The sequence below is a fragment of the Podarcis pityusensis genome, assembly GCF_964106645.2.
Source record: "Podarcis pityusensis genome assembly, chromosome: 1".
Lineage (NCBI taxonomy): Eukaryota > Metazoa > Chordata > Lepidosauria > Squamata > Lacertidae > Podarcis > Podarcis pityusensis.
Window position 1 is genome coordinate 28,934,983 of NC_138028.1, and position 13,055 is coordinate 28,948,037.

The window sequence follows — 13,055 nt, forward strand, 5'->3', positions numbered from 1 at the left end:
AGCCCTCTTCCTGGGAAACTCTGGAATTGTAGCCCATGTCTCTTCAGTCCCAGGCAGACAGGGAAAACAGGATGTTTACTGGGACCTCGGTGGATCACCATACACTTCTGATGGACAGTTTCTGAAGGTCTGCAATATACAGTATTATAACCTATTCCCTACACTTTTAACATTCCAAACATGAAGAAGAGTAAGAAAGTGAATTTTCTTAGTGTTCATTGTAAACCTCCTTTAAACCTAAGAAAACTTCAGATACAATAGAAATCATTTAAGTGCAGCATTCATGGTGCTACTTTTCGGCAACAACACACAAAGGGAAGCCTAGATAAAAAGTGGGGTGGGGTGGAGAGTGATGAAGACCACTTATTTGTCCTTAGAAATCTTTGTTGCAAAAACTGATGGAATAGAAAACCTGGCAAGCAAAAGGCAGGGTTTAAATAGCTCTTTGTAGCAATGTTTCATGTTAATACAGAGAACGGAACAATGAAGTGCATGGCGAGAGGAGATGGACAAGGGGCCTAGCAGGTGCTGCTGCCTTTAATGTCTATGATTCTCTGAAGTGTGTCTCAGTGGGCCAGTCCCTAATCAGCCCCCTTTTTTACTCAGCACCAGTCCACTGATTTGAGGTTGGTAAAAACTACTCCCTGCTTTTGAAAATTTCCAGGAAGGGACGACCCCACACAGGCTGAGAGCGCTGAACAGGGAGTGCTTTCAGGCAGTAATGATCAGCTTTCACAGTTACTTCTGTGGCTGCAAAGCTGCAGGGAAATAAACGCTGGAATCTCACTGTTGGATTTATCCCGTTGCTTAGAGATTCCTGAGTGGAAATGTTCAGGCTGAATGCTGTCTGCTTGGCTCAGGCTAGGCCTAGACAGGTTGAGGGGTGTGTTTATTGAAAGAGACACCTTGTTTCAGAATGCTGACACTTCTAGCATAATATATAAAAGAATAATTAAAAGGGAATATAGAGGATATAGAGGAATACAGCTCACTAAATCAGGGATGGGGGTATGTCAGCACATTCTCACTTTTGTCAAGAGTGTTTTAAGGGTCTGAGTTTAGGGCTGCTTCTCTTTTCCAGTGCTCAGCAGGAGAGGCCAGTGCCAGACCCTAGGAGTCCCTTGGCCCATCTTACTGCTTGGCACTCCTCCCTGGTCACCTGTCCACATGGCATGACATAGCAGCACCAAGAATAAGGGGAAGTAAAAGCTTCTGCTTGACTCACTGCCACTCTCTAGGCAGCTGAGTGAATTGACTACAGAGGAAGGTGAGAAGCAGAGGGGCAGTGGTGATACTGATCAGAAGGATGTGGGCCTAGCCAGGGTCTCACCTAAGGACCTCAGAAAACTTGGGAAATGACAGTGTTTGTTTTGATATTTTGTTCAGTCAAATGTGAACAACTACTTGTCCCAACTGAAGCAAGTAGAGTGCACGTGCTTTCCTTCTGCCGATTTTCAATATGAGCAACAGGACACTAGATCCAATAAACAAATTAGCAAGGCGGATGGTCCTGTTATAATGGAACGTGAGATCAGTTGCCAACTTGCTGCAGCATGGTTCCACTGATAATAACACATAAAATAGATGTGGGAAGATGGGGCTTTAGGAAGGGATGTGCAGAGGAGCCTTAAGTCAAACCAAGGTTTGTTCTTGGCTACAGCTTGTGGTTTTTGTGAAGAAAGCTTAGCCACAAATCCCAGTTTGGACAAGACACTAAGCCAAATCTGAGCTTTTAACATATTAAGAAGAGCCCAGGCGGACCAGGCCAATGGCCTACCTAGTGCAGCATCCTGTTCTTATACCAGCTCACCGGATACTTGTGGGAAGCCTGCAAGCTGGACATGAGTACATCAGCACTCTCTCCACTTGTGATTCCCAGGAACTGGTCTCTGAGCTTAGCTCAGCACAGTCAAGGTTTAGCAGCAAGAAGGGCTGGGAGTCAACTGCATTGTCCTTTCCACTCATGTGGTCTCCCTAAGCCACAGTTTGCCTTAGCATGTCATATGAACCAGACCTCATGACAAGTTAACTTTCTTGCAGTCTTCTTGATGTCTTTGTATAATTACAAACTTGCCTTCATCTCAGATCTTTATTCATGATCCAGAAGCCCCTACCTTCTGTAGATGGAGCTAGCATACCTTTCTATTTGCTATAATTGTATGAAGTCCTTCACAAAGATACACCAACTATCCGGAACAAATGGTGGAAGCCCATTACTAATGGATCATCTCCAGGGGTGCCAACTTGAATGAAATATGGGGGGGACCAGATAAACCCCACCCCACATAATCACACGATGCAGTGCATGCACACGATTGAATGGCAATGCTCATCAACTTGGGGGGGGGGCTCAAATATTTTATTGGGTGGGGCGAAGACCACTTGGCCCCTAGGAGTTGGCTCCTGTGATCATCTCAGAAGAGAAAGTTTCTATAAGTAAATAATATTTATTATTATTATTATTATTATTATTATTATTATTATTATTTAAAAAACCCTACTGGATTTCATTCCTAAGAAGATGTTCATGCCACCATTTTAAAATGAGGGTCTTCTTGGTGGCTGCTCCCAGACTCTGGAACTCCCTCCCTGAAGAAGCTAGATTGGCTTTCTCCCTGTTGTTCTCCTGCCAGCAGGTGAAGACCTTCTTGTTCCAGTGCTTGGAAACTGACTGTTTTTAATGAAAGCACTAGTGCTGTGTTGTTTTGTCTTAAATAGATCTTATATATGCATGTAGTTTTAATTCTATTAATGTTTAATTGTTTTTTAATTATTGTTTTTCTTATGTTTTTAGCCATTCTTGTTTTTATTTGTGAGATGCCTTGAGTCTCATCAGGGGAAAAGGAGGGGGACACACACTCAGTGGACCATTTCAGACCCTTTAAGATATTCTACTCAGCAGTGGTTTTAGCACAGCTTCGCTAGTTTAAACAGTCCCCCTGCCCCCAATTTCAGGCAACTGGCACGCACAAAAACATCTAATGGACTTAATTTGCTTTGCAATTAATGCTTTTGCTTCTTCCCAGTTTGGGTTCAAAAATTACCCAAAAGCTTCCCCGCAACACATGCACACACATCTGTGTCTTCAAAGTGCCCAGGCCCTTTGCATTGGGAAAATGGAGTGCTGGCAGCTGGCTTGGGAGTGTGATATGCAAAGACAAAACTGACCGGCCTTTCAAATGCTCTGGCACCATTCCTTGATGCTCTGGCCACCACCTTTTTATAATAGCAAATGGATGCAAAGCAGGATGGCTGCCTCCCCAGCCAGGCCAACATCCGGTGCTCTGAGTGACAAATCATTGCTTTCAGCTGTGGTAGGAGAGGGAGTCTTGAGGACAAACATTTTTTAGTAAGGAACTTCTGCCAAGGTTATTGGTTCTAGCTGAAGGAAAATGTCCTCCATTTTCCTCAGCAAGGAGCAGGGAGACTATAAACCCCAAACATTATCCCGAAGCCCGCAGGTGCCAGCAATCCAAATAAACGTAGAGCAATTAACAGAATTAACACAGCTTTAAATAGCTTGGCTCACCAGATGCAGAATCCTAGCAGGGTTCCATAAAACGTAAAGTTATTAGAGATTAAACCGTTAATCATCTGTTCAGAGAGTGGATGCAAAAACCATTCTGTCTGAAATGGCTAATAATCAGGAAAGGAGGCATGGATTTAATGGGTGCAATTACGCCATCCCAATTCTCTTTTTGTACTGTGTTCGCCAGTTACCATCTCAACCACTCTACTCCTTGCTAGTTTTACTCCAGTTGGGGGGGGGGATGGGGCGGAGGGGTTATTGTGGCCAGAATCCTCAGGTGAAACATGCCAGATCTCAGGCCTGACATTAGTACCCAGAATAGCAGGGCAAATGCCAGAGGCTGATGCTTGCATCCCTAAATACATACATACATACATACATACATACATACATACAGAACCATAAGGAAAAGTAACAGGCCAGATGGCCACAGCTGTTGCTATCTTCATCATCCCCAATGCCTCTGGGCTTAAGACTGAGAAGGGGTCTAGAAGCATTGAATATTATGGAGATGGGGCAGTTTCAGCTGTCTTACCTAGCACTTAACGTTCCAGCACTGGGCTAATGGAGTACTGAGCAACTTGACCTTACCAGAAGGGGCTGGGTTGGGTTTTTGTTTTTTTACAAAAAACACAAAATGGCAGTAGAGGCTGGTCCAACTAGGACACTGCCCCAACAATAAGGATTAATACCTGTCAGTATATAAAGCACCTAGGCTCAGCAATCTGCACTGGTTGCCAATTTGCTACCAGGCCACGTTACTAGGTGTTGCTATTAGTATACCTAAGACATTGCCTTACCCCATATACGCCCACTAGTCTGCTTCAATCAGTAGAACGAGCACTGTTACTTGTGCCACATAATACCCGTTCTGCATTTGTAAGCACTTAATCGTTTAGTGTGGCAGCACTTACACTTTGGAACTCCCTGCCTATTGATATCAGGCAAGTGCCTTCATTGTACTATTTTCAGTGCCTGCAAAAAAACAAACAAAAAAAAAACCTTTTTCTTTAGAAGTAGTGCAGTAGTCGTCCTCAGACTGGGTAAAAACTCCAAACCCTGTTTTAGTTCATGATGCACAGAGTTTTCTCCTTTATTTCATTTACCATTTTTCTCTGTCCTTTTTCTCTGCTTCTGCTTCTTTTTTAACTCTCTGCTATGACGTTCTACTATTTCAGGTGTGAAGAAGTTCTGAGCTACAGTTTCTATCATCTCTGGCCATTCAGCATGCTTACTGGGGCTGATGGGAGTTGTAGTCCAACAGCAGCTGGAGCTCAAGAAGTTTCCCACACTTGTGCAATATTTCCCCTTCGGTCCATGATATGTGCCTGTGGTTCAGTCTGCAACCCTTCTTTCTCTCATAAAGTCTACAACAGTTGCTAACAAATTGGTATCATCTTAAAAACAACAACCCCAACAGCCTTTTTCAAGTGTCTCGGTTTGTCCTTCTTTGCTTTCATTCCACTCAGATCTGCTCTTTGCCATCCCCTAGCCTGAGCTCAAAATGTGTATGTGGATTAGGCCCTCTTTGCCTTCACCAGATGCTGATGTATTTGAATGTTAGCTACTGAATCTGCAATTAGCTCAAGTGAAAGAGGCCTGGCTGTGGAATACATGATAATGGTGGCTTGTTTTACTACTGCCACTACTGCTGCCCAGATGTCACTGTCACTGCTGCCTAGAGGAGCAACTGTATGTGAGATTGCAATAAAGAGTTGCAGTATGGAGCCCACATTTTGCAGCTAATTAGTCACACCATTTTCAAGAATACTCTATTCATTATCCCCAGCCCTCCCCCCCCCCGCAAAAAAACATTCTGTATGCACTGAGTAAATGACTTTTGGAGTTCTCCCCTTAAGGTTCTTCTTCACCAACAGTTGTTTTTTTTTTTAATGTTTCTGAAAAATGTGCGGTTCCCCCAAACCTGCATATATGTCCCCTGTTATTGTGCAAATGGTAGTGCTTTGGTGACATGAGGGAAAACGCCTGGGGAATTACAGTAGTTCTCGATTAGTACATATAATATTCAGTAAAGGAATTGCAGAAAACTTGGTTGGGGTGCATAATTGTCAAAAAACAGAATGCCCACAGTTTGAAACATTTACCTCTTTGAGGCAGCCCATGAAGTTATTGCTGATAGGCGAACCAGGCAAATCAGCTGTACTGGGGCTCCCACCTACGTAGAAGAAGTCGTCTGAGCCTAGCATGGTATAGTCCTCTTGTGTGTAGCCCGTGGTGGTGAGGATTCCATCCACTGAGATTGTCACCTGTTTGAAGGACACAATGGACCAAAACAAAAAAAAGAAAGAAAAGAAAAAAAAACAAAATTCCCAGCAATGACCTTACAGTTCTTAGAAAGAGCAAGTCATCTCCCCTACTTTTTGTGCAACTTTTCACACATGTTTTGCTGAGGTTTGTTTACTCGGTGCAGCTCAGTTCCATTTTCTGGTCTGCTGTTTTGCCCTGTCCCTTCAGTTCCTCAGTCACCTGTGCTGTTAGTTCAATAGTGCTAAAGCTGAGAAGAGCTATTCTAATCTGCCGCAATGGCTCCCGTTGTTTAACCAGGCCAGAAAATTGAACTGTTCCTCTGAGAGCTTCTGAGAGCTGATTTTTTTTATTTTAAAAAAATGATTAATTAGCTGTTATTTGTAGTGATTATTGTTAGTTACGATTGTTAGTAAAGACACTAATGAAGACGAAGTTGATATATTTGATTTTGCTTCTTTCTTTCTTTTTTTGCTCACACGGTATGGTGATAGTCATGCATTCAGGAAGGGAGGGGAGGGGAAGGGAGGGGTCTCACTTTCAATACATTATGGAGGAGCATGCTATGGACCTACAGAGACAACCACCCACCACCCAAGACCGCAACTGAGAGAGAGAGAGAGAGAGAGAGAGAGAGAATATGATTTAACAGAAAGATAGTAAGAATAAAAAGAAAAAAGTCAACCACACACCAGCAAATTAGAGAAACGGGAGAGAGAAAGAGAGAGAGAACAAAAACAAAAAAAATGGCAACATGCACACACCACACACAGTCGCACACACCAAACTTTGACACACCCATGCGAGTGATATTCAAAGCTCAGAAGAGAGAGAGAGATTCTGAAAGAGAAAGAGAGGGCTTTTTCACACTTGCATGCAGTTAAGGAAAAAAAGGGCTAAACTAAACTTTAAAAGAAAAACCATCCAGACCTTACCAGAAAATGAGGTATAGGGCAAAAAGAAAGAAGTAGCCTAAAATATCCCAAGCCCCATAACACATGGTGGGTGAAGGGAGACAGAAGGGGAGCAGGGTGGGGAGGAAGGGAGTGAAAATGAGGTGTGTTTTGTTTTAATAGGTTATTTGTGGCTTGGAAAAGAGATGGTGGGAAAGAGATTGAGGCTTCCGGTATGGCGAGTGGGGACTGAGGAGGTGGGCATGCCATGAGGAAAATGCGCTGAAACAAACAACTGGCTGAGCTCCTTTTGGCCATGGCAAGTGGAAGGTTGAAGGGAGAGAAAGAGAGAAAATATATGGAGAGGAGCCGGCAGGAGGAAGAGGGTTAGAAGCGGAAAGGACAGGAAATGCTCCGGCCAGTTTTGCCTACAACAGCTGTTGCCACAACAAAAGGATGAGGGGAGGGAAAGACCAGCCTCACCACAACAAACTATAGGCCCTGACATGGTTGTTGAGCTAAAAACCTTCAGAGAATCCAAAAGAAATGCAGAGGCAGAATGAGAGAGCGCAAAAGAAAGATAACCAGGAGAAAAGAGAGAGAAGATAGGTAGAAGAGGAGTTTGCAAAAATACTGAGGGGTTGGAAACAGAGTTAAAAATATATTTTTAGGGGGAGAAATGAATGACGTGAAGAAGCCAATGAAGAAAGATGACCAAACCCCATTTCCAGAACTGTTGTATTTGTTTGTTTGCTTCTTGGTGTTATTTTTTCTTAAAGAAAATGTTTTTTTAAAGAAAAAAGAAAAAAAGAGGAAGAAAGGGTATTTACAGCAAAATCAAAGAAAAAGAAAAGAAAAGGGGGACGGTAAGTATAAAGGGTCAGGGGAAAAACAGGGTGGTGGGGGATGGAGAGGAAGAGGGAGGTAACACACGGCAAACCCAAAAAAAGAGACAATAAGAATGATATCTACCAGACAATGTAGTTTGTTTACCATAGCGTGTCCAATGCCTGAGTGCTTTGCGGAAAAGGGGGGAAGAAAGGAAATTAAAAAATTGTGAACAGAACGATTGTTAATTAAAATAACTAAAAGCAAAGATGAGTCGTTAGGGTGTTAGTACATTAGTCGGTTAGTAAAAATGACACATTGCATGAATGGTCTAGTGTTAGTCTTTCAAAAAAAGGCTTGGGGCGCCCGACACACACAGAGTGAGAAGAGGACAATATGAGCAGGACTGTCTGGGGGGAACCATGCCATATAGATTGTTAGGAGGAAGGGAGCTGCCTACCCTTCCCATTCTCCTTTTGCTGCTTCCTGCCCATCCCACCCCGAGAAAGTTTATCAACGTTCCAACTCCATCCGCCCCAACCCATCCCAAACTGGATCAAAATGATAAAATATAAACAATACTTACTTTCCAAAAGCCCATCAAAAATGGATTCCCCATCCATATCTCTCAACCCCGCATAAATATATACCAGCATGAGCGATTCCAATCTTGCCTCCTCCCACCGCCCAAGCCCATTTCTCTCTCCTAGTTATTCCAGCCACTGCTACCCTCCAGCGCTGCTCAGTTATTCTAACCAACCGAATATATTTCTCAGGTGCAGGCTGTTGCTTGACGATTCCCTGGGGGTGGTCCTTCCCGTCCCCCAATTTCCAGATTTCTTTAAAGTGGCTGAACTGGTGACTCTCAAGAAAGACATACAGAACATGAGAGGTTGGACTAACAGAAACGATGTGTAGCTCACCTGCGGTACTCAGGAGGGTGGGGAGAAGCTTGCCTAATTTTGGAAGGCGTGGTGACTGCTTGCATCAGATATTTTGGGAAGAAGGGGGAAAGATGGGTAGAATTTAACATGTCCTTTTATGAGAGAAGGTGGGGAGTAGTATGTCTATTGCTCACTGCTAGGCTTATGGAGAGATGCAGAATAATAAAAGGTGCAGAAGAGCAAAGATGGAGAGTCCCTTATCTCCTCTGCTAGCCTATTGACTCTCCTGCATGGAATTCCTGGTCACCTATGTTTGCCAGGTAAGTTGCTAAGTGCAAGGCTGCTTAACAGGGTTTTGCAGTGTTTCATAAACCTGCCAAACTCCTTTGGCCAGAGACAACAGAGGGCGAGGAGAAAAGCTGTCCTCTGTTCCCATTCTGAAAATGAAACACACTGAAAATGCCGGAGTAAGTCCACCAGTTACAAAGTGGACTCCCACGTGCTTTTAAAATAAATGACAGCATATCTGCTTAGTAGACAGCAGCCCCAGTATGTTGCATCTAGATTTTCAGTCAATATCTGTTTGGGACATAAGATGGCACGACTGCAATTGCAATGCCATCATGCCCTTTCCCTTTGGATGATGGTCATTAATACTCAGGGAAGCCTTTCACCATGTGTACTGCAGGGTGTGTCACAATTATCCTTGTCCTCCATAAATGAAGAAAAGGGTTATAGCAGGGCAGTTGCAGATGGTGCATTAGGGCTGTGATGCTCATCTGACCTCTGGTTGGTCGCACTGTGACTGCTTACCAGGAGGTAGAGCAAGAGGCAGCTGTGAAGTTGGCACAGTGCAGGTGTACTGGTGGGAATGCCAGACAGGGGCACTGCCAGGGCCTTTCCACAATACCCATCTTGCTCCCTTCCTCCACCTTCTGGTAAGCAGCAGTGACATAACCAACTAGAATTCAGATGAGTGCCACTGCCTCACCACACCATCCAATATTGCAGCAGGGCAAAGGGGTCACCAAAGATTATGAAATGTTAGTAGCAAGACAAGAAGAGATCCCAGTTTTTGTGCTGCCCTGCTCTGCCTGTTTAAATGTTTAAATAGGGTGGACACAGCAACCCCTATTACTAACCCTCTTCTGAAAGTGCTGGTGAAAAATATCAAAAATCCCATACCTACCACAAAAAATGTATCCCATTTGCTAATATTTTAGCAAATATTACTATTTTAAAATAGTAAACGTTTAACAAGGTAAATTAACCGTGGAAACTGCAATGACTACTCAAGAAAAGCTCAGCCGTAAAGGGTGATGCTTTGGTGTTAAGTACAAACCAATTTACACATGCAGCAGAATCACGTGATGTGAACTCTTGCCATGGGAACCATTTCAGACTGCAGATGCAGGGATACCATGTTTGAATGTTCAACATAGAAATCTCCCTGCACACTGAAAACTAGTACATCAAGAGGAAAGGCTCTGGACAAGCGATGTCCTTGATGTGCCATTTTGCAATGCAGAGGGTGTTTATTATTTATGGTGAAGCACTGATCTCTCAAAAGATGTTTGAAGTGGTACAGTCCAGAAAGAGTTGTGCCATGCCCTTCTGCTGTGACTGTGCCTATATTGCCTCTGTCTGACAAGCTGAAGGGGAGAGCTTTATTTTTTTTATTTTACAACTGATCTCTGCTTCTAATCCTAATTGTCATCCTCCTTGAACCCAGCATTTTGAATAGGAAGCTCTGGCATGCCTGGAAGATTAATTTTCCTTTGGCCATTGCCTGTCATTGAAGACCGATTCTCACCCAGCCTCAGAAAAAATAATATACACCATTAACCAAAATAGTCAATGAAGCGGCGAGAGAATTTCAGAGAGCAGCCATTCTGAAAATGTCAAAAAAAATATGGATACAAATTGATAAATAAAGTTACATTTTAAAATTGTATTTTGAGGTGACAGTCCTTTACTGGACTGATGAGAATGTCTGAATGAAATGGGATCATTAGGCCCATCCACTGTATGAGGAATGAAATTTACATATGCATGTGATCCAGTGGAAACAAACAAAACATTGCTTTCATTTGCAACCCAGCAGCCCGGTGTCACTTTGAGTAGAATTTAGCCTGACACCATGCTATATTTCTGCTTACACATACATACATCAGATCTGTGGAAGTAAAAGATTTGCAGTGCTAGAGTAGAAAATGTATCCTTTCAAGTGTGGCATTCTTGAAAAAGTGGAAATGTGATCCAGATTTGGAAAACCAGAGAATAACTACATTGTAGGAAGTTAAATGTAAGCCTGTGCTAAGCAAAACCAAGAAGGGTTTATCTAAAAATAATGGATTAGCAGCAGGCCTACAGAGGAGCAGCACACTCATTTGTCCCCCAGACTCTCTTTTGCAGTCTCTCTGGAGATTGAAAAAGATCCCAGAGAGCTCTCCGTATCTGCCTTCCAAATATATATATATATACACACATATACTGTATATATGTCAGAGGGATACCTGAAGTGTTATCTTTAGGCAACAAATCTAAGGAATCATTACACCCTGAAAACTGCATGGAAGTAGTTTGAGGACAAATGCCCACAGTAAAAAGTAATCGGTCACGAGAGCAGCAGCATTTTTTGCTGCTCCAACATGAAATGACCGAATCACTTGCTTTGGTATGTACCTTATCTCTCCTATCATTCTTGATATCAGAGGATTGGAAGGAAGCCAATATAAGCAAATCTAATTAAAAGGTTGCAAAGGTAATCAGGAATCTACACACCAATGTGTCTAATTTTGGTACAGAGGAAATTGGCAGAGGATACATTAAAAAAAGAGAGAGAGAGTGACTAAATGTGCAGGCAAACACTACCTATTAAGGAGGAAGCAAACATGAATGTCGCAAAGGGAAGCCATGCCTCAAATCTAACATTTGATGGTCAATAAGAGATTAAAAGTATATAGTGACATTCTGCTAGTGTTGTGAATGTGAATTGCCACACTGGTGCAGCAGAATAGGTATGCACTGCCATACCAGAGACAATCAGAGATGAGGTACAGTTGCTCATTGCTATTTGATGACATAGAACTGGACTGGATAGGGTCAAAACTGGGAGTGGAGATGACATACTTGTGCATCATCCTAAGGGCATTTTGATCACCACCAAACCCCCATATGCTAGTGTGAAAGGTAAAAAGGTAAAGGACCCCTGGACAGTTAAGTCCAGTCAAAGATGACTATGGGGTGTGGCACTCATCTCACTTTTCAGGTCGAGGGAGCTGGCATTTGTTGACAGACAGCTTTCTGGGTTATGTGACCAGCATGACTAAACTGCTACTGGTGCACAGAAGACCGTGACGGAAGCCAAAGCACACTGAAATGCCGTTTACCTTCCTGTCGCAGTGGTACCTATTTATCTGCTTGCACTGGTGTGCTTTTGAACAGCACCTTTATCTAGATGTATTAGCCGGTTTTCGACACTCAAGTGAAAACCAAGAAATAGAACTCAGGATGCAACTATGCAGATAGAAATAAGTGGCCTTGGTTCTCAATGACTGGAGTTAGACTGAAGTTGGGTCACCGGCAACAGAGTGCAGGGCTAGTTGTCACCCAGACAGTGTCCCTTAATACAACTCCTGAGTTTCCTCCATAGGAACTAATGTCAGCTATCAACATATATGGCAGTAACAAAAGTGCTGCACCAGGGAATGACAATTGCAAGGGGGACAAAATCTGTCTTTGATCCAAGGCTGGCATCACTATTCCACAACCTTGGGCGGTTGCCAGGGCTCGCTGGTCCTGGTGCCCGTCTTGGCTCAACTGCCCCAGACATTTTAAATGGTGCACAGCTTCCCAAACCCAGCTGGGAGGCCCTGGCAGGAGCAGGGGAAACATGGGAGCCCTCAAGCATGCCTTTATCCTTGACAATGAGTGGAAGGGCTCTCCCTGGAATAATGAGGGAAGGGACATATCCCAGGTGCACATACCTTCCATTGTCCATCCAGAAAATGGGCATTTTGCTAGCGTGCATTTGGGATCCATAGCAGTCAGCTTGGTTTCCCAAGAATACCTGTGCCAAGCGCCTCACTGCCACTCCCCCTCTCCCTCTAGGTAACTGGCAGTGACACTAGGTATTGAGCAGTCAGGTGAGCTACACTGCCCCACTTGCTGCTACACTTAGGGGAGAAAAAGAGAGAGAGGTGGGAAGATATGGCTGAACTATATAAGATCTTGGGTGGTCTGGGGAAAATGCTTATCCTTTTATATTATGCTGCAAGGTGAGAAGTAAAATCAATTTGCAGCTCTTCTGTAAATAAAGAGCAACATTACACACCCACACCCATTGTTTGTAGAACTCCCTGCCAGTAAGTGTAACACTTGGCAGTGAACAATGAGAGTAAAATCTTTACAGAAGCTAGGGATACTTAAACTGCTAGCAGGCATACTCTGTGCTTTCCTTCTAAATCTTAGCATATCTCAAATCACTGGTAAAAAGGGAGTGGATGAGAGGGACTAGGCATTTTGTTCCCTATGCAGAATCTGTTCTTGTTCTTGTTCTGTAACTGAAATTTCGTAGTGGATCTGAGCTAACTGATAGATGCTGAACCACTCCTTGCATCTGGTATGGCTTTCAATTACTTATACTCAAGGAGG

At 43.4% G+C, this 13,055-nt stretch overlaps 1 protein-coding gene across 24 annotated transcripts in view; it reads right to left on the reverse strand.

Annotated features, from left to right (window-relative positions):
• NRXN3 (neurexin 3) overlaps positions 1–13,055 on the reverse strand; it is a 1,227,884-nt gene that overhangs the window by 862,184 nt on the left and 352,645 nt on the right. For 20 of the 24 annotated variants that reach the window (XM_080973879.1, XM_080973871.1, XM_080973878.1 and 17 more), the window contains exons 6-7: positions 7,681–7,704; positions 5,635–5,796 (exon numbers count right to left, since the gene is read on the reverse strand). In XM_080973879.1, coding sequence (XP_080830005.1) covers positions 5,635–5,796; positions 7,681–7,704 — 186 coding nt within the window. The remainder of the gene's footprint in view (positions 1–5,634; positions 5,797–7,680; positions 7,705–13,055) is intronic. The other 4 variants (XM_080973873.1, XM_080973866.1, XM_080973887.1 and 1 more) reach the window with 1 other exon arrangement.